General features: G+C 28.1%; 5 protein-coding genes across 5 annotated transcripts; 2 read left to right on the forward strand and 3 right to left on the reverse strand.

The window, feature by feature from the left end:
* Positions 1-1,787: 1,787 nt before the first annotated feature.
* On the reverse strand, positions 1,788-2,555 carry OCT59_029422 (uncharacterized protein; the record flags this gene model as incomplete). Its single annotated transcript, XM_025329178.1, has 1 exon — positions 1,788-2,555. The coding sequence occupies one exon, from the start codon at positions 2,553-2,555 to the stop codon at positions 1,788-1,790; it is 768 nt and encodes a 255-aa protein (XP_025176892.1).
* A 3,252-nt stretch (positions 2,556-5,807) lies between these two features.
* Positions 5,808-10,593, forward strand: OCT59_029423 (uncharacterized protein; the record flags this gene model as incomplete). The annotated part of the gene is made up of 6 exons (XM_025332112.2): positions 5,808-5,858; positions 5,938-8,167; positions 8,244-8,665; positions 8,751-9,344; positions 9,428-9,791; positions 9,869-10,593. The coding sequence occupies 6 exons, from the start codon at positions 5,808-5,810 to the stop codon at positions 10,591-10,593; spliced, it is 4,386 nt and encodes a 1,461-aa protein (XP_025176893.1).
* A 1,184-nt stretch (positions 10,594-11,777) lies between these two features.
* On the reverse strand, positions 11,778-12,419 carry OCT59_029424 (uncharacterized protein; the record flags this gene model as incomplete). The annotated part of the gene is made up of 1 exon (XM_066143859.1): positions 11,778-12,419. The coding sequence occupies one exon, from the start codon at positions 12,417-12,419 to the stop codon at positions 11,778-11,780; it is 642 nt and encodes a 213-aa protein (XP_065994689.1).
* A 6,951-nt stretch (positions 12,420-19,370) lies between these two features.
* On the reverse strand, positions 19,371-20,096 carry OCT59_029425 (uncharacterized protein; the record flags this gene model as incomplete). Its single annotated transcript, XM_066143866.1, has 2 exons — positions 19,371-19,754; positions 19,848-20,096. 2 exons carry the CDS (start codon positions 20,094-20,096, stop codon positions 19,371-19,373), a joined length of 633 nt encoding a protein of 210 aa, XP_065994690.1.
* A 1,819-nt stretch (positions 20,097-21,915) lies between these two features.
* On the forward strand, positions 21,916-23,767 carry OCT59_029426 (uncharacterized protein). The gene is made up of 2 exons (XM_025318098.2): positions 21,916-22,182; positions 22,269-23,767. The coding sequence occupies exons 1-2, from the start codon at positions 21,929-21,931 to the stop codon at positions 23,473-23,475; spliced, it is 1,461 nt and encodes a 486-aa protein (XP_025176895.2). The 5' UTR covers positions 21,916-21,928; the 3' UTR covers positions 23,476-23,767.
* Positions 23,768-26,634: the final 2,867 nt, after the last annotated feature.

Here is a 26,634-nt window from a genome sequence, read left to right on the forward strand (position 1 = left end):
TCTATTTATTCAAATTCATTATTAATTAAGTATACTTGATAATCAACTATTTCAAGTTGATCAGTAGCGGTCAATAGTACTCTTGAAATTTCTAAAGGTTCTTTCTCATTTAATGAGATTATACCACAATAAATATACCTTAAATATTTAAAAGTTATTAATTAACTCTAGAGGGACTTCGTTGAAATGTTGAGACAAACTTGACTAAAGAAGGAAAATTGGAAGAGTCGAGGAAAAGTGAAGTTTGAGTCAAGACACCATTATCATTCTTTTTATTGGAAGTCAATGTTCGTCTTAAAAAGTAGAACGGTACTAATACAGGATAACCATATGTACACGAAATATATATATTTATCTTACCAACTTCAATAGTAATATCATCTTCTAAAATCTCAATGTAGTTTTGACTTAAATTTGGAAAAATTGTTTAGACATATTTTTGTTAAATTTGTAATTGAAAAAGAGTAAAAAAAAATTTAAATAGAGTTTGCAAATCCAAATTCCTTGCAGCTTACATTTTAATACATTTTAATACTTTGTCCTCTCTTCATTAAAAAAGGTCTTTCAAAGATTCAAATTGCGAGGTAAATTAAAAATTGGAAAATTTCTATTTTAGCAAAAAGTTGAGTATTGCGGTGGTGGCTTTGAAGATGACGAGACACCTTATCTTCATTGAACAACAAATGATCAAACAACTGTATAAATACTAACATTATTAACAGAAATATATTCATGTTGCTCTTGTCCAAAAAAAACTCTTCATCTAACGAATATATTAACTGAAATTCCTTTAACATTATTAGGTATTGATAGATCAACCAGTATAAGAGAAAGTAAATCATTTTATTGCGTTCTATACCAGTTCCACTCGATTCTTTATTCAGGGTGAAAGATCATTTTTTTCGCCAACTAATATTGCAAGTCCCTATAAAAGAAATAAACTCTGTTATTATTACCGCGTATTGTTGGGTATGTCACGTTTGATAATATCAGTTTCAAAAAAATGCTGTTATTTATGTGAATTGTACATCAGATATGTACAATAAATCAAAGGATATAACGTTGCCTTTTCTGGATCACATAAGAAGTTATATAGTCGATGTAAAAAATTTTATCCGTAATTTCTGTAAAAAACTCCGTGAAAATATGATACATTTACGGAAATAACACGGAATAAAAAAATCACGGAGTAAATTTTTTATAGGGTATTTGGTGATGCATTTTGAGTAAATTACCTGAAATTCTGAAATCAGTTAAAAATATATAACATATAAAAAAGTCTCTTTCCTTTATCCCAACGTTAATGGTATATTAAATCCTCAGTTACGAAATGATTTTTCTTATAATATTTTTCACAATACCTACTAATGACAAATTCATACGTTATTACTTACGATTTATTGAATCAAAATAGGTATATTTTTAAATAAAGCAAAGGAATTATTAATCAGACGCTTTCGCTTAATAAAATGAATAATATTTTTAACAAATCAAGTAAAAATAAATTAAATTTCAAAATAATACTGAATCTGTCGTTCATAAATGAATATATAAGTTAATTTAATTTATTTTATAAAATTTATAACGATACAATAAGCACAATTTAAAACATCAAATTAGTGATTATACCAATGCAATACCCGATGAAAAATATATTAGAAATTCTTAAAATCCTTTCTCCTCATGATTCATTACGCTGGTCAATACGTTCAATTCTGCGTGTAAAATGTAAATACATTTCATTAGAACTTTCACAATTCAGTTCTGCATCTATGCCACCATACGTTCTAGTCTAACTCTATCATAGGATCTATCAAACATGCTTCCATGAAACTTTCATATTCTTTTTCATGATCAAGAAATTTTTTGACAATACCATTCCATGGTAATATGGGGTGAATCACCACATCAGGATTCAATAATTTCAAATCTATACGGCAATTTGTGATATTAAATAAAGATCCAGCATATGATCCCACCTTTCTAATGTGGCTTAGAAATTTTTCCGGGATTGTAAAATTCCTTTTTGCTATTTTACTTGTAACAAACCACGGATATAGTGAATTTTTCCTCATTGTCAAAATATATGTCAACATTGTTTTAACATAATTTAAGAAAGATTTAATATATTCTTTGTCTTCATACTCGGTTATATCCCTTCTAAGTTTGTCCAATATATACTCGAGCTTTTCAAAACAGTACTTCTTTATAGTTAAAAATAAATCTCTCATATCCTCTCTATCACATGCTTGTTCGAACTTCATAGGAGCATATTTAGATACATTCGTCAGAGTTTCTTTGATTTTTTCAACATATTCACGATCTTTATCAAGCCAAAAACTGTTCTTAGCAATGGAAATTTCACATCCGTCGGATAAAACTCTCAAGTTTACTGCAACGACTTCACTATCTCTCGCTAGTATTGCTGCTATATTATAAGAAAATTTGTCCTTTCCCGGCAGATCAATTTCTTCTTCACTTTTTTCTTTGACGGGACCTCTGAAGATTCCAGCAACATACAGTTTACAAAATTCATTCTCTTCTGCCATTGCCATTTTATGTTTTTTTCTTTTTATTAACCTGCTTTTTATAAGAAAATATTGTAACATTTGCGTCATGCATATGAGTGTCATAGGTACAGGGATAGCAATACAATGTATGAACGATGGCTCATGAAACGATTGGTATGATAACTACGATAATTATTATTCATCATGCGTTTATTCAATAAACTTTCTTGAGATATTTTAACGACGTGAAATGTAAAGCACACACTATAGTTAACTTTCTGGAAAGAATAAACCACATGTTTTATTCTAAAAAGATATGTTTTTTAAAAACTCTATATTCGTAAAATCTTTTCGTTGCATAGTATATGGAGATCGTTTCGGGAATTATCCATAATGCGTGAAATAGGAATTGCTACGCTGCAATGATAACAGTTTGATTTTCTTGATTGATAAATCTAATAAAGTTCTTGAAACTATATAATGTAAAAGATGATTTAAGTATCTATCCCACGTTTTCGATCATGTGATGGTAATTGAAATAATTGAAAATCGATAAAGAAGTATTTAGGACTTGGTTCGATTCTTAAGATAAGAAAAATTTCAAAAATTAAATTAATAAATATATTAAATAAATCGCGTCAGTTGTATATACTGTATATATATCGAGCAAATAAATTTTTACAGTTTATGAACGTACATAATGTAACGTCTAACCTGCGGACTGCGGAGCCAATAATGGTTGCCGCCTTGCCGGTCTACTTAGAAATTTAGAATATACTAACATAAAAGTCTCTCCTACTCATAGAATAAATTAATTACATTCAATAAATATTAATATATGCAAATAATAAGTTGTTATAATTACTTACAGAAAACATCAAAAAAATTGTTGGTGTGGCTTGGAAATTTTGTGTCGAATGTTAGACGTCAGATCAACCACTAGGGAACACTACTTTGGTCAAAGTCATAATACCTTTAAAATGTAACAAGGTTTAGGTCCACCATAAGGAAACAATGTAATATAGAAAATTCAAGAGATAAACAACGACATCAATAACCCTCCAACAAATAACGATCATATTCCAGCAAACGACAACAATATCCAATACTCCTCCAACAAACAGTTCTTGGAGAACCCTTCTATCCTGTGTGCTTTCTAACAAATATGAAGCATAACACATTTATTACAATGAATAATAATATTCTCTTCAAATATTAAAAGTTATGAGTGCACTGGTAGTTTCAATAATTATACAAACAGATTTAGAACACTAGCCTTTATTAATAATATAAAATAAATTCTTTAGGTAAACCTACAAATTTTCTATAAAGGAGTATGGGATCCTTGCAAGAAGGAAATGGGCGAAAAATAATCAAAAAAAAGACAATAATCAAATTTTGCAAAAAAGTTATTTTCTCTTTAAAAAATTAGAAAGTAATATTCTAAAATTTTGTATGATCGTATGTTTTGATAAACACATCGACCGTAGAGCGCTGCATACAATATCCCCCTGAAAAAGTATCCCCCCTTAAGTAGTACCCTGGTACTATCAACTTATTCAACTACAACTTTTGATAGTACCCGGTGCTAATTTAGGTCAAAATTTGATGTTTGACTAAAGTTATTCCTTGTATAATACCCTCCTCGTTTTTGAATAATACCAGGGTACTGTAACAAATTATAGTATTATTTTATAAATTACAAATAAATAAATGTATTTTTTTGCAAACTAAACAAATTAAATCCCTTTTTTTTCTTATTAAAATAATTTAATATCTTGATTTCAAAAGATGTAACCAACAGATCACAGCTTTACAGGAATCACTGGTTTGTAGGTCAATTACGGTATATTTTATAAAGATAATGAATATAGTTACTTGAAAAAATATGAATAATAAATAATTAATTAAAATTTTTTACTATTATTATATTCTGTAACAGTGGAATTAAAGAATATATGCTAACTGTGCTAATATGACTTTCGTTATACATAGTGAAATTCGATAAACCGGATCTATCGGTTCCACTAAAAATATCCGATTTATCGGGATATCCGGTATAGCGAAAAAAATTTCGGTATATTGGAAATCTATTATACTGAATTTTTTTTAAAGAATTCATGCTAATAAAATTAAAATACACTATATTTTAATTTTTCATCTTAGTTTTAAGTTGAAAATGAATATAAAATAATTTTAATTGAATATATAAGTAATATATAACTTCGGCCGGAATTAAGATTTTTATAATTCTGGCCAAAATTAAGATTTACCGCATCACGTTACTTAAATTTTATTGGTTAATGATCACGTGATCCGGTTTATCGAATCATTTTTACTATAGCTGGTTAGAAAATTGATCCGTTATATCGAATATCGAGCTTTTACTAGTAAACTCCGGTATATCGAAACTATTTTAATATACGTGATTTGGTTCCAGCAAAAAAGTCCGGTTTAGGGCCAAATCCGGTTTATCGAAGATCCGGTTTATCGAATTTCACTGTGTATTTTGGGATTTGGTAAGTGTAAATTTTTTTTCTTTTCTTTATTTTGCCTTTTAACGGACTGTTACTAACAGTTTTTTTTTCTTTCTAGGTGATTTTTCAAGTCTTATAGACATGGATTTCAATGGACTGTAGTAATTTAGCGTATACTTAATATATAATATAGATTTCAGTAATGTATTTTATTAATTAATAATTAATAAAACTATGCTATTTAATTTACAACAAATAACTAATAATTTGTATAAAAATTATCTACATCGTAATGTATAACATGCGATGTACATTTTCCCGTGACTTCCTGATGAATTTTTTTTTTCCAGTGTTACATATGCGAAATTTGGCAAAAATTCGAAATGTTGACAGTGTAAGTTACACTTAGTATTCGACTATTCGTATACCTTATATTTAGATAACATATGCTTAATATAACTTATCTCAAGTATAACTTATACGCAGTATATAAAGAAGAGCTGAACGAAGCATCAAAGGATGGATTTTGGTTTAGTCTTTAATTGTCTTTAGATTAATTCTCCAAATTGTAAGACATTGCATATCACGGCGGCAATATTCTTAGTTTATAGTAAAATTAAATTTTTATTGTTAAATTTGTCATTACGAAAACAATATTGGTTGCATATGATATCATGTGATCATCTGATCATCTTCATTATCGCACAAATTGGTGATGATTCATTGTCAAAAAAGGAAACTGTCAATATTTATTAAACGTTTAATGAATGAATGTCTCTCATACCACGCCGGCCTTTTAGTTTACTTGTGTTCAATAAATATGGAATTAATTCAAAAACTTGGAAAGTGGAAATACAATGACGAATATCAGGTAAAATAATCATAATAATGATAGATAATGTAAATATTTTAAATGTTAATTAAAACTATTGCCATTTATTTAATAAAAGGCACATGTCACAGTTTCTTTTACTGAATTAGACGATATTGTTGAACAAATAGTTCACATAGAAGATTTAGAAGAAAGAGAAGTTTATGGGATATGTATTGAATGTAATAAGCCTGGCACAGGAAAGGAATGGTGTCAACCTTGTAACGCTAGAAGGGTTAAGAAAAATTTTAAAAATTGGACCAGTGAAAAAAATAATATTGATGAACTAATACAGAATTCACAAATTAATGCCATACATTCTACAAAATGCCTTGAATGGATACTCTATGAAAATTTTCAAACCATTGTTAATATTAATAAAGAAAATTCTAGCAAAATTTATTTGACTGATTGGCCTAAAAAAAAAATTTTTTATTCATGGAGTACTGAAAATAAAGAATGGAGACGATATTCAAATAATGGCGTAACATTATATGAAAAATATGATCATCTATTTACAAGAAAAGTTTTGGCTTGCGACAAATTATTTATCGATGACCTTAGATCAGCCACTTCAACGCAAACTGAATTATTTAAATCTCTCTTAACTTGGGCGTACAGCTTAGTTAAATATAATAAGGAAAACCCGTTTGCAAATCCACTTTCTCTAGATTTTTTTCATAGGATAAGGCTTACATTAAATGAGGAAGATTTGAATTTTTATGACAAATTCATTTGGATGATGAATTTGTATAAAAATAATATAATTGACGATAATTCTTATAATGATCTAATTCCTGTTTCTGAATTGAGGTTTAGTAAATCATCATCAATAAATGAAAAACAACTTGGAGCTTCCAACTTTAAAGTGAAATTAAGTTTTGAAAATTGGGCAGGATATGCTAATTTAATAAGATGGATTAATAAAAATCATCTTTTCCAAGGTCTAACAATTGATAAGCATTTTAAATTAAAACTTGGCAAAAAAATGGCTACTATTAATTTCGCAAAAATTCCTAATGGAGATTCAAGTAATAAGTTTTGTATGAAAATGATGAAACCAACAACAAAGATAGAAGAATTTTTAACATCTAATAATATTTTTTCAATTAAAGATATAAGTTCTTTTCTTTTTATTAAAGAAACTGAGCAATACAGAATTAGTACGTCTTACGTTTTACCTTCAGAAGAATTCAAACAAGCTATAGAAAAAGCACTTGAAAGTATGAAGCCACTTATATGTTTACAAAATGTATTTGACGAATATGGGCATGTTTTTCCATTAAATGTTGTTTTGGGAAAACCACTTAAATATATTTCGCCAAACTCCTCCATGTCTTATATCCAAGAGATTGATTTAAAACCAACACCATTTGAAGCTTTAAATTTGCATTCAGATAATTTGAGTATTTTGCACCTTCTAACAACAAAGGGAAGCATTATCGGAAAAAGTGATCTATCTCAAAACATGGATGATAGTTTAGAAACTATTGAATTTGATGATGTAATTTCTTCATTTGATGTTCTTGAAGTAGAACAAAAGAGAAAAATAGATGTTATTTTAAATAGACAAAATGATCTTAAAATTATAATGACAGGAATTGAAGAATTGAAAGACTTACCAGATGTTAACAACACTGAGCATTATAAGCGAATAAACATAAAACCATCATTAGAAAATGTAAACTATAAAGTCTTTGGATCAGTTATTTCGAAAAATAATTTAAGATTAAAAGATGTTTTAATTTCATTTGAATTATATGACTTTAATGGATTTACTGCAATGATCAAAACTTTAAATAGCACAAATATTGATATTAGAGAATGTTATATTTTGTGGATGATTATTGGAAATCCTTCAAAATTGTCAGTTTTTAGCCCAAGAAATCGAGAATTACTAGTTTATTGCATTAAAGAACATATTACATTACAGCGTAATAATTCTTGCTATCCAATAAAAACTCCTTGCCAATTATCCGAAGGATATACAATTTCCGTTAATGTTTACTGCTCAACAACAAATTATGAACCTGTGATTAACGTAATTGGGTGGTCACAATATTATATCTATTTTCAAATAATTGAATCAAATTATAACAGTTCAAATTTTGAAAATTCAAATTCAAATGATTCAAATATAATTTCTGAAAGTCATGATCAACCCAATGGTGACACCAACTTTTTAGTTAATATTGAAATAAGTATCTGTATTTTATCTTCTCGTTATGAAAATTTGAATATTGATAATAGAGAGTTGAAGAAATATTCTTTAAATTTAATTGGACACATTTTAACTAAGAATACAAAAGGTATGAAATATTCTTTTTATAAATTATTTATCAACTTCCAAATTTAATTTAATTGTTTTAACCAATACTTCAATAGCTATTCCATCTACAAAATTTGTTCCTTTAATTTCTGAAATTGAAAATAATTTTAACGAAATTGTCAAATTAACACAAGCTGCTGAACATAATAAACGAACTTGTGAAATATTAAAAGAACGAAGTCAATCTGTGAACTTAGTCGTACTAGATCTAAGAAGTAAAGAAGAATTTTTTAATAATAAAAATTATTTTTATACGAATAATTTAATTAATATTATAACACAAATCAAAAAATTTATTTCGGATATTTCTCAAATGAAATCCCTGATAAAATATATTAAAGCGAAAAATATTGAGAAAATTTTTAAAGAATTATGTGAAGAATTTGATAGTTGTATTAATTCACTGCCCTTTTCTATTGACGTTAATATTGATGATGAACTCGGGCAATTAAAAGCAGATCAAGTTGATTTATTTAAAGTAAGATTAAAAGAATTGAGTTTGTTGTAAATCTTTTTTTCGAGCATAAAAATAATTATAAACTATTTCTCTTTAATAATTATAGTATCTACAAGAAATGGCGGCTGGTATTGCGACTGGCGTAAAAGATATTGGAATTACGACTAATGTAAAAGATATTGGAGATGAGATTAAAGCCGGCCTCGAAAACTTAAGTAATCAGTTTTCCACTACAGTTGTAAAAGTAAATGCAATGAATAAAACAATGGAAAAATTTATGAACAGTACTTCTCACAACCAAACAAAGATTGACTATATCTTTCAGTTACATTCACTAAAATTGTCTGATTATAAACAAGATGATAATGAAAAATCACGTAAAGATGGACGTGTAACTAAATGGATTAGTGTTAAAAATGGAGGTGATGAATTTGCGTTTAAAAGAATTCTTAAGAACGAGAACTTGAAGGTTATACGAAATCAAGTTACAATTCTTAAGGAACTTCATGAATGGGAAAATATTATAAAATTTTATGGACTTGTTCCCGATGAAAACACATGGTATTTGGTGACTGAATGGGCTGAACATGGAAATTTACGTGAATTTTATACAAACCATAAAGACCGATTCGACCTTAGATTAAAATTACGTGTGTCTCTTGATATTGCTCGTGGATTAAATTTTCTAAGAACTGTAGAGGTAAATCATGATAACAATTTCAACTCAGCATTTGAAAAATGAAATTTTTATTTAGGCATTTAATTATTAAATTTCTCTTTTAGATTATGCATCGTGATATTAGAGCTAAGAATGTATTAATTACAATCAATGAGACAGCAAAACTTACAAATATTAGATCAAGCCGTAACCACCTATTAGTAAATAAAATACTAGGGATAGAAGACCCAGTTTTAGAACGAGCTCGTTATCGTGCACCTGAATCGATTCCAGGTTACAAGTATGATCAAAATTGTGATGTTTATAGTTTTGGAATCTTACTTTGGGAAATTGCTGAAGAGAGAATTCCATATAAAGATACTGATAATATTTTGGAAATATATGATAAGGTATATAATAAAATGTATAGAGAACCATTTTCTGAAAATAGCAAAATGCCAGAAGAATTCAAACAATTACAATTTGAAGGTATGTAAAAGAAAATATTTAAATAATATTTCTTTTGTTAGACTTAATTTCTTCTTTTTTTTTTATATACTTTTTAGCCGTTCATCAAGACCCAGATTTTAGGCCAAAAATTACAAAAATGTTTGAAGTTCTTAGAAATTGTGTCAAGAGATATTCACTTTCACAAGATCCATCAAGTTCTAATAGTTCAAGCCCCACCACTCTGAAGTTTCCTCCAAAACGAGCATTCAGAATTGATCAAGATGCATATGCACTTCCTATTAATTCACCGGATTTTGAATCATTTAAATACATGACACTTGCTGATGCAGCAAAACAACATAAGATGTATAAAAAAAATGGTAAACCTGTTGGAGATGTAAAAACCGCATATAAATGTTTTGAAGAATATGCAAATAATCCAAATACAACAAAACGTAATCGAATCACAGCAAAATATTATAAAGCAGTTTACATTTTAAAAGGATTGGTTGAGGGTCCTCCAAATAAAGATAAAATTGTTGCTGAGATATTTAAGGAAGTTGCTGATGATGAAGCAAATGAACATCCTGAAGCAAAAGCTTGGTATGGATATTGTTTGTTTAATGGCAAAGGTGTTGAAAAGAATGAATCAGAAGCTCTTAAATATTTTGAACAAGCTGCTGAAGATGACATTAAAGTAGCAATGTATAATGTTGGAAAGATGTATTATAATGGTTATGAATGTACAAAAGATATAGAAAAAGCTAAAAATTATATAGAGTTAGCTGCTTATAATTGTTACGAACCTGCTATCACGCTTCGTAATGAATATAACCTTTAATTACATACAGTAAATATTTTATTATTTTTAATATTATTTTTTATCAAAAAATATAAATTTTCATCAATAAATATAAGTTATATTTTACCGCTACAATAAACATTTATTATAACGACTGTGTTGGTTTTTAATGCAACTTGTTATAATTAAAAAATTTGGCTGGCTTAAATTTTATTTTATAATTGGCGAATTAAAATCAAATGTCCGATTATAACAAATGGCTGTAGATTAATTAGATTTACGAGTGAGATCGTTATGAAATGAAAAGAAAAATAAGGCAATATTTTAACTGTAACATAAAATAGAAACACTGTTTGTTGATTTGTTCTTTTAAGAATTTCCGTGTCATTCATAATCTTACTTCCTTTTACATTAGTAAATCAGTAAAAAAGTTCATTAATACAGTATTATTAGAATTTATTCTTAAATATAAATTACTGCTCCAGGATATACGGAATAATTTAATTAGGAATTGTACTCTCGGTAATAATGAATTTTCTTAGTTTAATAATTCGTTCACTTTTATTTCGTACTTCAAAAATAATATCGCTAGTTTTGTTGTATTATTAAAGTACCTGTCCTCGAACATGTGGAATTATACGTAATTTATCGATATTTCAAGACTTATAATTTTATGCATTATAATTTTATGCATTATCATATGATCAAATTAATAATGAGTCAGAAAATATATTTTAAACTCCAACTAATAATCTAAAATTTATTTATTATGTCACAATTATTCGTATTTTAAAGCCATTTTACACTTACTTTCCCACGCTTTCTTTCCCTTCCCCACTCTTTTCTCACTCTTCCCACTCCTTTCCTCTTGATTAAATAAAGAATATCGACTGTTGATTCTCCAATAAAGCTTAGTCTTATTTGAAAAATTATTATGTAAATAACATTTTTATTTATTTATTCTTTTTTTCATTAGTAATTTTTATACTACATATTGATAGATAAGAACGTGTGCATGGTTAGGTTTCTTACGCGAAAAAATTACTGATGCACATATGTATGATAATCATCTTGACGGTTTTGTCATGACTCATGAAGTATACAATTTAAATAATATAAATATGTCAGGTTTTCTTTATCTTTTTTTCTTTTTTTTTTTTGTCTGTCTTTTCTCTGTCTAGGTCTTCTCTTTATTCTTGGGCCCCTTTACTTTACGTCTTCCTTTAGGTAATTAGGTTTTTACGTACAGGTTTGTGTGAGTTTGTATGTGGGTGGTGTGTATGTTTGTGTATTTCCTTGCTCTTTCCCCTTTCCCTTCGTTCTCCCCTTTCCCTTTCGTTCTCCCTTTCCCTTTCGTTCTCCCTTTCCCTTTCGTTCTCCCCTTTCCCTTCCGTTCTCCCCTTTCCATGTCGTTCCCTTTCCCCCTTTCCCTTTCGTTCTCCCCTTTCCCTTTCGTTCTCCTCTTTCCCTTCGTTCTCCCCTTTCCCTTCCGTTCTCCCCTTTCCCTTTCGTTCTCCCTTTCCCTTTCGTTCTCCCTTTCCCTTTCGTTCTCCCTTTCCCTTTCGTTCTCCCTTTCCCTTTCGTTCTCCCTTTCCCTTTCGTTCTCCCTTTCCCTTTCGTTCTCCCCTTTCCCTTCCGTTCTCCCCTTTCCATGTCGTTCCCTTTCCCCCTTTCCCTTTCGTTCTCCCCTTTCCCTTTCGTTCTCCTCTTTCCCTTCGTTCTCCCCTTTCCCTTCCGTTCTCCCCTTTCCCTTTCGTTCTCCCCTTTCCCTTTCGTTCCCTTTCCCTTTCGTTCTCCCTTTCCCTGTCGTTTTCTTCCCTTTCGTTCCCTTTCCCTTTCGTTCTCCCTTTCCCTGTCGTTTTCATCCCTTTCGTTCCCCTTTCCCTTCGTTCTCCCCTTTCCCCCTGATCAATGTTGCTGCACCTCAACGTGGTGATCAGGTGACAACAAGTTTTTTTAAAAGACTTGGCTAAGTCAGCAACAAATAATAATTACATATTACATAAGCCATAAATCGATTTGTTCACTTGAATTGATTTCATATAAATATAACTAAATAATTAAATTTGATATGTCTAAGAAAAACTTGGAACTTGACGAAGTTGATCGTAGATTATTGTCAAGCAGAAAATAATGGTCATGATTTCCTCAAGATGGTCAAATAAGATTTCGGTAATTATGGTTTGAAATAGAATCTTAAAAAGGAGTATAAGGAGAAGAAATTAAAAGCGTTCTCACCATACTGCAATTTGATAGATGTGTAGGCAAAACACAAACTAATTCGGAAGCATAGATACAAACACACGAAATTCAAAGATACCAATAAGCATTTCGAACGTTGTGTAAAATTCGCTCACCGTATCATCAGAACTTAATTATGTTTCTGGCCGGAGACTCCAAATTTCAAAAACACCCAAACTCCTGAAATTCATTCCACTCCGGATCTAGAATTGCCTTTTAAACAACTATTGATTTCTTTAGCCAATCATCGTCACTACGTGCTGTAAAACTATTGTAAGTTTTTACCACATTTACTGTATCTTGGAATATTAAAGACTTTAAAGTAACACAAAAAAATAACAAGTTTAATTCAAGTGTTTGCTACTCTTTGAATTTATATAATAATGGAACAGAATTTATCAAAGTTCCTTTATCAGAAGTAGTATGCCCAAGTTTTGCGTCCAGTTTCCAGGACGAGCTTATTAAAAAATCACAATCTTAGCCCAGTTTATGAAAAATTTTGACCAAATAAGATTGAATTTATATAAAGATAGTTACTGGTTTAGAATTTAGATTTATGAAATTTTAATTTTTTAAAATTCTGAAAGTTTTTTTAATCACAATTTATTGTCAAGACTTCGGAGCAGATCTATCTGACGCAGACACATTATCACGCGTTTCATGTTACACAATTCAAGTTTTTTATGCGAAAAAGATATAAAAATGAACAGCTATAAGTAAATCAATATCTTCATGGGACAATCATTGCCTTTAAACGCCAGAATGTTTAAAATTGATGTATTTAATTAGATTAAAAAACAATGCTATGTCTCATGAAACATTTTACATAACTTCATGTTTCCGTAGTATATCAGTTAATGATAAATTTTAATATCATATATAATAAAATTTTAAACTAGTGATATATAAAATTCCTTTCTTTATAAGACTTATTTTTTTCGTAGTATGTATTAATTAATACATTTTAGTTTTAATTTCATCGAATATTTTCATTTATGGATTTCCGATATTATGTTTGTACAGTAAGTACACTTGTTCTATATGATAATTGGCAATCAAAAAACTAATATAATACTACTGGAAAGTAGCACTTTTAAATAATCATTGCATACCTACCGTATAATTAAGATTGCATGAACTTCCTCACTAATACGATTTCATTTTTCACCACAAAAATTAAATAGACATTTAAAATTTTATGCCGTTTAACGGCGGATACAATCGCATACGTGATTTTTTTTAACCATCTCTAAAAAATTTCATAAAATATATTGAAATAATATTATATCAAATTTTTCCAAGATTCTTCTAACAATAGCTAATGCTTATTTTCTTTAATTTTCTTTGACTTTCATACTTAATATATAAAATTAATTAACCAATTTTTTATTTTTTATCCTTTAATACCCATTCAATCAATTCTGCCAAAAAAAATTTTTGCTAAGATATAAAACTATGGTATAAATAATTAATTATATATATAAGTTATTAAATAACTAAATAAATTTATAATACATCTAAAAAAAGATACGAAATAATTATAGTAACTGTTAAAATTCATCATCCAATATTATTTTCGTCTTGCTTTTTTTATTTTATTTTAAATTTCGATTCAAAACTTACCCAAAAAGCTGACCTGATGATCAAAGACGAAATAGACAAAAGATGAAATTGTTGGTTTCTTTAGAACAAAAATTGAACTAAACTTTTTCCAGGTCAATGTTATAAGAATAGAGTGCATTTTTGCTTTGAATAAAGGCTTTTTTACTAAAAATAAGATTACTGTCAAAGATCGTCCATACGATAGGTTTTACCCTTTTATTACACTTGCACTCCAATTAGAGCCGCAGTACATACACTTATGACATCCATAACATGTACCGATTTCATACGGACGTTATGACAATATAAATACATACCAGAATATAAAGTAAATTACGCAAATAATGTTAATTTCATATTTTTTATTTTCTTCGATAACATTCATATATTACTATGAGAGAAAATACGTAAAAATGAGATAACAATCGCTACCCCCTGCAAATCATTAGGTGATTGCTACGGCCTTTTACAATTTTACTACTATTTTACTACTCGTTTTTTATCACGTTTCCTTATCTTTTTTTTAATTGAATTGACTATTGAGTATTAATATTGGCTATTGAGTAATACGCCTGTCATATGTGACATAATTGTACTACGTAACGTCCTGATTCATTTGATAAACATAAGATTGATCACTACTTCTGCACTACATATAAAGCCATTTTTAGAAAGACATGCCATACTGTGATATATATATATAAGAAGTTAAGGTATTATTTTTATTCTTCTGAACTCTTGAAAATGTATTTTAAATAATTTCACAATGAAGGAACTCAAACAAAAACACAAACAAAACCAAGTGAACATTAAAGAGATGTTGTGGGGCAGCAGTTTCTCATAATATCTTATTAACAATTGCTTCAATATAATAATCCAAACCTTGCAAGTTGGCAGATGTTTACAGAGAACAATCCAAAGAAGTGGATTTAATTGGTCTGCAAAAGTTCAACATGTGAAGATCCATGAACTTTTCGATAACTTACCAAAGCTAAAACTTGCATAGTTTTAATGATACTGGTTTACAGATGAAAGCTAATAATTTGAAACCAAAAAATTTAGCATTCACAATAATTGGGTTTGATAGATAAGATCCTTCTTTGGGTAAAGAATCTGCTAGCAGCAGATGTCCACACATTATTTTTTTTACAGATGGTAATAATGTTGTTATTCCAGTTCAGTGGTTTGTATTGCATGATCCCACAACCAATCAAGTCATATTTCTATTCTTCTTTAGATCTATATCCAATTTCCTGGAAATGTAACTATATTTTATAGATGAAACCAAGAGATCTTCATATTGAAGTAGCAATGACAACAATCAGTAATGGGAGGCAGGTGTTCTTGGTCTTAATTACCAAGTTATCTGAGAAATTCTCTTAATTTTACTTTTAAAATACATTATTCAAGCAATTCTTTTTATTATTTATTAATAAAGTATACAGGCTCAACACTTTTTAGTAGTAGAAAAATGGGCTTTTTGGCACATTTTGACCAAATGGTCCCAGAAGCACAGTATGTATTGGAAAAAAAATTTTTCCTTTTTAATGGTTAGGCTATTTCCTGCAGTGCAATCACATCCTGCACCTTATGATGAAATGAGCCTAGACAAGCTTGTCCAAACACTACTATAAGAAAAATAAACTAGTTGTATGCATGTTTCAGGAGATAAATTTAACCTGACACTAATCCTACTTATATGTGTAAAAAATATTAACTGGATGCTGATCCTGCTTCTGCGCAATTTTGATGAGCCTGAACACAGTCTGCCACCATTATTTCTTGTAGATCATGTTTCTATTGGTTGGAAGTGTGAAGAGTCTATAGATAGATGAAAATTCTGTAGAGTATAAGTAGTGTAATTTATTTTGAAATTCTAGCCTAGAAAAAAGAGTATTGTTATAAGAATCTCGTAATTAGCAGAAACAAATTAGCTGTAGAAAATGTGAGAGAACAAAGAAATAACTTGATGCTGGGACTCGCATTAAATGACCTAGGATCTATGTACTCCCTCTTTGATAGAATCAAATATTTTGCTTGCTTCTCTACCATTTTCCACTTTTATTTATCTTAAAATATTAATAAAGTTTCGCCCACTTGGGCATTTGCATCTAAATTTTTGCTTATATTAATTGTGTTTGCTTATTGGTATCAAAACGTAATAACCTATATATCAAGAATTAACTGCAGATGTACAGCCTATTCCAGTAGAGGCATGATTATTCTGCCAGTCATATAATCGTCATATAATCTTGATCGTCTTGATGACTTGATTGAAAAATACAGATTTTTTAATGCAGATTTTTTTCCCTTCTCTTTCTTTAATATGACTGAGACTAAGGATTATTTGCAAATCACTTTGCCAGAGTTATGGAATCTTGAAGGATTTGCTGATTGGTGTGCATCATATAATGAAGATTCTGGATTATATCAACAAGAAGATTATTGATAACAATATGTTTAAAGATGATATATGGCAGAAGGTGTCTGATCTACACATAGCTTTTAAGGTATACTAGTGCTCCGAATGATACGAGTCAACCCGGGTTAATTTGACCTGACTCAACTTTTAAATCAGATCGGTAATAACGATTTTTAATGACCCGTGACCCGCATGACCCGCATGACCTGACCCGCTGGGTCGGGTTATAAATTTCCTTAACCCGGGTTTGACTCGGATCGACCCGGATGTTTTTAATTCTGGGAAAATTATAATTTTGGCCAAAATTAAGCCAAGAATTAGTTTTAACAAATATTAACATAGCTTAATCAGAAAAATAAAAAAATTAACCTTTGTCTTTTGAGAATAATATTTTTCTGATAGCTTTAGAATTCCAATTTATCTTTGATTTGAATATCTGCTAATTATTTTGCCTAATTCTTTGACTTTTATTATATTAAACCAAGTTCAAAATTCGTATTTTTAATTTTATTTTATTTAATTAGTCTAGGAGAAAATAAGAGCTAGTGTTACATGTTTTGTATAACCATTCATGATACAAATTTCAGGTGGCTACTAGTGGTTAATCACTAAGTTGCCTTTTTTTCAAATAAAAAAAATTAATTTTGTTATTATTATAAGAAAATCTCACATAATATAAGTTAGTACCCATTTTACTTAAATGTTCGGGTTTAACCTGGGTTACATGAGTTAAATTATACTCGGTCGAGTCAAGGGTCGGGTTACGAAAATATGAGACCCGAATAAATACGAGTCTTATATTTTTTTATTCAGATCGGGTCGAATATTTCCTCAAAATCCAACCTGACTTGACCCGGTAGGAGCACTAAGGTATACAGCATCTATTTTGGATAGGATTGTATTCAATATAAGCAACTATTCATTGTTTCTGTTGATACAAATCTGAAGAGGTAACAGAGATATTGGACTGAGCCAGGGGACTATTCGTCAACTGGAAGACTGACTACTCATCTGTTCTCTTCTCTGGCCTCCCATGGCACTGGAGAACTATTCGTTGCCTAGTGTTGAACTATTCATTCGCCATGGCCTTTGTTGTATTTTAAAGTTGATTCCTGTTTATGTATTATTACTGAGACGTTGTATCATCCATTTCTTACGAGATTAGTGATATATATGTAACTATACAATGCAAAAAACTGAGGAACGCTTCCTTAAAAATGTAATACATCGTGAATTTTTTAATGTAATTGAGTATTGTGTTACTCATTAGCTTTAATAAGTATTATTTTTGTAAAAAACCAGCTTAAAAATTTTTAAGTACAGTCAAACCTCGATATAACGAACTCGCGGTTCAAGGGCAAAAGTTCGTTATATAGTAGAAGTTCGGTATGTAAATTTTTTTTGTGTACCAAACTCCATAAGTTTTACAGTAACAGTTCGGTATATAAAGTTATCACGTGATTAAAGAATATTAATTTTGGCCAGAAATTAAGATTTAACAGTATAAATTATGTGAAATTTCAACCACGTGATCAAGTTCGGTATATAAAGAATTTTTTTTATATGCTTTATTATAAACGGTAAATCATAAAAGTTCGGTATACGTTATATCGAGTTTATATGAAATTCGGTATATCGAGATTTTTTTAAATAATATGAACCCGGTTTTTAAAAAAAAGTTTGGTAAGTCAAGAGTTCGTTATATCGTGGGTTCGTTATATCGAGGTCAGACTGTATATGAATTAGATATCAATACTTAATTATATTAACCATCCCTTATGGCAAATAAAGTGGGCACTTATATTTGTTGAAACCGTATGACGTATGTGATCTCCTATATCTGATTTTATAGAATAACTAGCCAGTATTTTTTTGTTTCAGTACCCACCACAGAACACGGGACTGACGGGGACAAATTCGAGCGTATTAATTAATAGCATCACGAGATCAATGATCAGGGATCGGAGCATATTATTTTTTAATATTAAAATAATTAAAGATCGTAAATTTTAGAAATGTAAGAATGCATTTGTTTATACGAGATTATCATAAATGTTGTAAATCATCATTAGAATAATGAAGAAAAATAAATTGTTTCATTTGATGTATTGTTTTAATTTTATTTATTATTTAAAAAAAAATACAATAAATTAAAAATTAATGTGAAAAATTTTATATATTTAATAAAGGAAAATAAGTTTAATGCAATCTCCGATACCTTTTTTGTTTATTATTAACTTTTTTATGCTCAGCAATTATATGGTTAAAAATATATATATATATATTTTTTTAAAAAGAATAAGAAAATAAATTTTATTATTTAAGTTTCACTAGAGGTTTCGTTTTGGGTCATGGTTGGAAGGGGGTTTTCTTGTAATGTGGATGCTAGTGATTGGCTTCGAGTCTTCCTGGTGGAAGATAGTTGTGAAAGTGTAACACGACCTCTTTTTAAACGTGGTGTAGATCCTCTTGGTGTACGAGGTGTGTTCCTTGAACTTGTTGACTCTTGGTTCAACCATGGTAGATTAATAGATTGAGCAGACGTATTAGGTCAGTTGCTAGAAATTAGTGATATATCATCTAATTTCAAGATATGTTTCCCAGGTATAGACTCTTCAGTTGTGCTGGTATCTATGATGGATTCTTGATAATAGAGTAGGCCTGATAAAATTGCCATCGTAGATCTCATGGTTTGATTGATAGAATTAGTTTTATTGGCCAAATAATTAATATTTGAATTATGTCTCATCTCTAACCAAAAATCCTTTGGTTCTCTATTTCCAAGATTTTCTTCCACGTGAAAGTCAAGAACAGATTCGTCACCTACATTTTTAACAGTTTGAGTGGTCAAACCTGTCACCATTATGTTTATGCCTACAGCTGGCATCATATCAAAATCAAGACTTGGCATAGGTTTAATTGATGTAGCGTTGACCTATTATTTCAATTTTTTCAAAATTAATAATTTGATACTAATTTTTATTTTATTTTAATTTTTGTTTTTTGAACTAAAAATAAGTAACATTACCGTGTACCATCCATTGCAGGCAATAAATTTACCTCTCAAGTAAATTACCTGGCCATTTTCAAATTCTTCAATTTGTGTATCAATTTCTTTATCCAATGGAACAAACGCTTTAATTTTTAGATATATGATTTTGGTTGGGTCTTCATCACTCAGTCTGGATATTCCAGTTATTTCTTTTATGCTATATTCCTTTGTCGACCTCTGGGTTGAATCGTGAATGTAGCATATCGTACTCAACTTTGCTGGCATTAGAGATATAGGAGGTAGAAAAGATATTGTAATTTTTTTTTTTTTAAGAATAAAACTGTATATTTGAAAAATATAAATATACGTTTTTTTTTAAGTAAAAAAAAATATCAGAGTATTTATATACGAATATTCAATAGATGAAATGATAATCGGGTTTTAATTTGAAGAAAAAAAAATGCAAAATGTATGAATTTACGACATGAAATTTTTTTATTTTTATTTTAATTACATGAAATTTTTTTTTATTTAAAAAAATTAAAAAAAAAGACTTAAAAAAAATGTTTCAATTAAAATATAAGGAATTCTTTTATTAAAGTTTTTAAAAAAAATATGATAAAGAGTGGATTCTTTTTAATAATCATTCTTGCACTCCAGAATAAAGATTCATTTTTTTAAAAAAAAATTTTTATTTGATTTGATTAACTAAAGATCTATTTTTTTTTTTTTTCGATAATAAAATAAAGGAGTCTGATCGCCGCAAAAAAACCTATTTTAGGATTTTTTTTTTTAGAAGCACGAGTAATTTATGTAATATTGTAATTATTTAAGCCACATCATCCGAATCTTTCCTTTTTTTATATAGATAATATATAAAAATTTATATTATATCGTAAACAACTTATATATTTGGAAATAATTTATATTTTGATTAATGTAATATTTGTATTATAGCCACATCATCTGCCTTTTTGTAATTATTTATTTATTTATTTATACCTTTATGGAAATTAGAACAGTCAAATAAAAGTCACGAAAAAAAATACCAGTTTTTTTACATGAATTTATTCGATTTATTTATTTATGTAAATGTAAAAATTATGAAATTATGAAATTTGATTGAGTAAATGAGTAAAAAAAAGAGATAGGAAACAAATAAAGATCAGTTTTTTTTCTTTGATTTAAATTATTTTTTTTATGAATAAATAAATTTTATACTGTAAAATATATTGATTGATTGAGTAATGTGTAAAATTTTTATGAAGAAAAAATAATTTTTACGAAATATATTTTTCGTAATAATTTTCGTAATAAGTTAATTTTGAAAAATTTTTATGAAAAAAATAAATTTTATATTCAGTAATATATGGGTTTATTTATTTTTACATAAATTGACAAATTTTATATTATATAATACAGTATATATTGAGTAATACATAAAATTTTCTTTATTTTATTTTTTGTAAATATTGCATAATACATTGAGTAATTTTTTATATATGAAGATAATGAAGAAAATTTTTTTGATTTGTTGAATAAATTGATAAATTATATTGGGTATAAAATAAAATTTTTTTTTTTTTGCGTAAGTAAATATTGCGTAATACGGAGAGTAACCCGAAATTTATTTTTTTTTTTTAAAATGAAAAAAAATGAAGGAAAAAAAATATATATAGCCCATCGGTTCATAAGGAGGGAGGGTGGGCGTTATACTCTTAGATTTAGGATTCATTATTCTTATTATTAAATCTATAATCTAAAATCTAAGATATTAAATTCGCAGGCAAACTTTTCGTGTTGATCACAACCAAAAAAGAGTATACTTTGCAAGTGTTTTGATGATCGTTTGACCGGGAGTCTATGGGGCACATTATTTTAAAAAATATAAAAAAAAATTGTACCACTATATTTCAGAGAGTACGACAGATTACCGAATAGGAAAAGGCTATTGTCTGTTTTTTACTCTACGATAATAATTAATTGATAAACATAACTGATAAAATCGACCAATTAGCTTAATCCAAATATGAATTATGCAATGTTTGTAATACAAGAATTAAAATATAAATTGGGCTCGACTTTATTTGTTTGCCTTTCCATTGAAATCAAAAGAAATGTCTGCTCAATTTTTTACAAAATTAAGTAAAAATTATATCGAAATTTTGGAAGATAATGAATATTATGATGTTACTATTGAAGTTGGTGAGGACCCGAACGTAAAAATATTTCGTGCACATATGATTATCTTATGTCAACGTTCACCATTTTTACGGCGAATGTTAACTTCAAACAAAAAGAATAATGATGATGTATTAGTTCATATTAAATTATCGAATATTTTACCGGAAACCTTCCAAATTATTTTAAGGTAAGGTATAATATATGTAACCCATTTTTAAGATGTTAAAATTTTTAATGTTTTAAATGTCAACCTTAATTTATAACGTACTGTAGGTATCTTTATGGTGGTATTTTTTCATCAAATGGACATGATACTTCAGATATTTTTAAAGTCTTAGTTGCTGCTGATGGGCTTCTTCTTCAAGAATTAGTTGATTTTTTACAAAAATTTTTAATTGAAAATAAAACTGAGTGGTTAGAGCAACATTTTGAATTTACACATCGAACAAGTTTTCAATATAATAATTTATCAATACTTCAACAATATTGTACAGATTTAATGGCTAAATCTCCTGAAAAAATATTCAAATCATTGGATTTTACTTCGCTTCCTGAAAAATCTTTGATTTCACTTATTATAAGAGATGATTTACAAATGAAAGAAATTGAAGTTTGGGATTATGTATTAAAATGGGGACTTGCACAATATCAAGATCAAACTCTCATTTCAGATCCAGATACTTGGACAGATGATAACTTCAAAATATTGAAAAATATTTTACAAAACTGTTTACCTTCAATTAGATTTTTTAGTTTATCATCTAAAGAATTTTTACACAAAGTTCGTCCATATAAAAGTCTCTTTAAACAAGAATATTATGAAAAGTTATTAAATTCTTATATGGATCCTGATAGTGAACCGAGTGATGATATTTTACTTCCGAGAAATCTAAAATTTGATGGAATTATTGATTCAGAAATTGTTAATTTATATTTTGTGTCAATAATTTCAAGATGGATTGATAAAGTAGACATAAATAACAAATTTGGTCATTTAAGAGAATTATATTTACCATACAAATTTGATTTATTATTAAGAGGAAGCAAAGATGGATTTAGCCCTAATAAGTTTCATGAGTTGTGTAATTATAAGCCTAATACCGTTACATTTATTAAAGTAGATGGAACTGGAGAAATTCTAGGCGGACACAATCCTTCAATATGGCAAACAAATGTTAAATTGAGTAAACCTTATAGTTTCATATTTTCTTTTAACGAAAACGAGCTTAAAGTTCCAATATTAAGTCACTTAAAAAGTATGGACAAAGTATTAAATTACTCTGTATTTGACGGTCCTTCATTTGGTTCTGATCTCAAATTATCAGTACTTTATTACAGTAGGCGACGAGATTATGACCCAGTAACAGATGCATTTAATTATAATATATGTAAACAAGAGAATTATGAGAAAAAGATAAGAGATACGGAAGATGAATTTGTAGTAAAAGATTACGAAGTATTCCAAATCATAAAGAAATGATATGTTAATATAAAGAATTGAAAGAATCATTAATTCAATAATAAAATGTACTGATAATGTAAAATCAGAATTTTGTAAACGTTATTATTTTTAAATAATGATAGTTGGAATGTCAATATAATGCAATAGAATTTGGCAGGGAGTTGGAGGTTAAGTTATTATTTGAAGATTTGTATTATTCGAGTTTGTATACATGAATTCTAATACCATAAACTATTTGAATAATAATTTTCTTTATTGTAAACAGGAAGATTTTTATAATACTGTATTAATAAATCATAAAGCAAAGTATAAAAATGAAAATTTACATAACTATTATATGAAATCTATGTAATGAAATAATGAAAATGACTAACTTATCATACCTTTGGCGAGTTATATGTTTTTAAATTTCTTTTAATAGAATGATTAACTCGGTAAAAAAATCATTATTATTTTCTTCTTTTTACACAATACGTAATTAATAGGTCTTGATAGTCATGTGTAAATTTTTCAGCTATGTGAAATTGATGATCTTGATGATCTTAACGTGAATTGCTCTTATTTTTTTTTCGTGACGCCAAAAATTACACGTAGAATATAGGTATATTTCATTATATACTTTAAAAAAAGATATGAAGTTTATACTTTACAGATGCTTAAATAAATTGAACTAACTAATATTTGAGATGTGTTTACTTCATCATTATCAAACCATAGTTATCACTTTTTATTATCTTTTACTTTTACATCAAAATAACGATAAGCGACAATAGAAAAAAAATATTAACTGTAATAAAAATGAAAAACTCCATAACAGACATATCAGATATTATATTACATAAAATATTATCCAACAATATTTTTTATGAGATGAATCAGAAACTGAATTTATAGGTATTGAGGATATTTAAATTATATGTTATTATTCTATGCCAGTTGTTATATAAATAAAATTTTATAAATATTTTACTACTCTAATTTTAGTGTTTAAAATTCAATTTACTTCCCATTCTTTGAATTTATTTGCAGCTTCTTAAATACTTCAGATAATTTATAGAATGTGGCCAACTATTGGATATCGATAGTTCTATTGAAAAATGAATGTGAATGATTGAATAAGAAAATTAAATAATAAAGAAAATTTTGATTAGCGGTATTTACTCCAAACACTATAATACATGATAGAGATTTAATACTTAACGTTAAAAATATGTTCTGTATTATCTAATTAGATGAGTAAAGAGATTTTAAGTAATAACAAAATTTGGTTAATACAATTGCTAATTGCTAAATTGACTTAACAGAGGACAAAAAGTGGTTATGAAACGAGATACTCATTCGCCCATCATTTACAGTATTTGTTGATCGCTATTAAATAAAAATGGAAAATGTATACACTTTATTTTATTAAGTCGCAATTTTCAAAAAGTTTGCCAATTTTCAACTGAAACTCTTATATATAAATCAAAAAAAGTTTATTTGTTATTTATTTCTCTGAAGTAGAAAAAGATTATTTAATATTATATGGTTCATAAGTAATATTAATATATATTTTTGAAAGAAAAGAATATTTTAATATGTTGGAACATGCTAGATTAGTATATAAAATTCATATTAGTTTTCAGTTCAGTTCTTTATTTTAATTTACATCAACTTCGCAATAATAATGTCTATACATGAATATTTTGATCATAACATTCAAAGTGCCGTTCCGTTAAGGTAGGCTTGTATCTAAAAAGCCTTGAGATTTTCCTAAATAAATATAAGTTACAGGAAGGTGTGATGATCTTTAGGCTCTCCCGATGTCTCAAACTTTGGGTTGAGCCAGTACTGGACATTAAGGCACAGTTAATCTTAGGCTTAGTTGATGTTTGGGTGGGATGTAAACCAAGATGGAATTTTTTGCGATTTAGTTTGAGAATATTGCTAATTACTTTTTAGGAATCTAAACCCAAATTAACAAAGGAACGTTTGTGTAAACAAATCTACATCCTAAACCAACTGTAGACGGGACTGTAAGTGGTACAATAAATGATGCCCGAACAGTTGGAACTATAAACGGAACTGGAACTACTTTTGGTGTTGAATTATTCGCATCAAAAAAAAAAGAGATCAAAAGGCAGACATATTTTTTAGTTGAGAAGGTGTAAATCGGCAGAGCTAACTATTTATCTTTAATCTTTTAGAATTATTATGAGAGTTAAAGAAAAACGGAAAAGAACGAATGGTGAGAATTTTCAACCCATTTTCAATGTTCGAATATTCAAATCCCTCCACCACCACGCATTATCACTACTCCCTTTCAACCATGAACGCCTGAACATCAAAATCTTACATTCGATGAATATTGAATAATGATGATGACGATAATCAAAAAAGAAAGGTTTTCGTGAATGATTTGGTTATATTTGATGAAAATGGTGCAAATGATCCCTGAGATTCTTTCTACCAGTTAATATGCTTGATCTTTGCTAATAAATGTCTGCAAATATATATATGTATATAATATAATATATGTTTCAAGAGAAAAATATATTTGTAGAATTTACATAATATCGCTCAAAATTGTGGTAAATGGCACAAGATTATCATGAGATATTATAAGTTTGAATTTTGAGAGCACATTCTCTTGTATGAATCATCAGAAGCTAACAATATTTAAGAGCTTATCGCATATTTCATCGGATCTATCTGTAGATTGAACGATGATTTCCTGAAATACTCTGGTAGATTTTCATAGACACATTCGCAATACATGTAAAGTTAAAACAAAAGTTGCACAAGGCGTAAAGAGAATGTATATGTATATATATATATATATAATAGCTGAATGTATTCAAAGGCTTACAGAAACTGATTTCAAAAAAAATATTTCATTTTTGATTTTATATTTGACAGGAGTTAAAATAATATAACTTTGCATTTGAAAGAAATTACTCGTTATTACATGTTATTTAAATGCATTAATCGAAATAAATCGTGAATATTATTTTTTAGTTGATCATAGCATTATAGTCATAACTAGCTGATGGACCTATACGGTTCACGTTTGCTCCAGATTTTGATTCCGTGATTTTCAATAAAAAAATGAGAATGATCACTTGGAAAAAAATGAACATGAATTCAATGAATTTTTGAATTATTGTGACAAATTAAAAAAAATATGAAATTGATACT

Source organism: Rhizophagus irregularis, chromosome 9, assembly GCF_026210795.1.
Source record: "Rhizophagus irregularis chromosome 9, complete sequence".
Classification (NCBI taxonomy): domain Eukaryota; kingdom Fungi; phylum Glomeromycota; class Glomeromycetes; order Glomerales; family Glomeraceae; genus Rhizophagus; species Rhizophagus irregularis.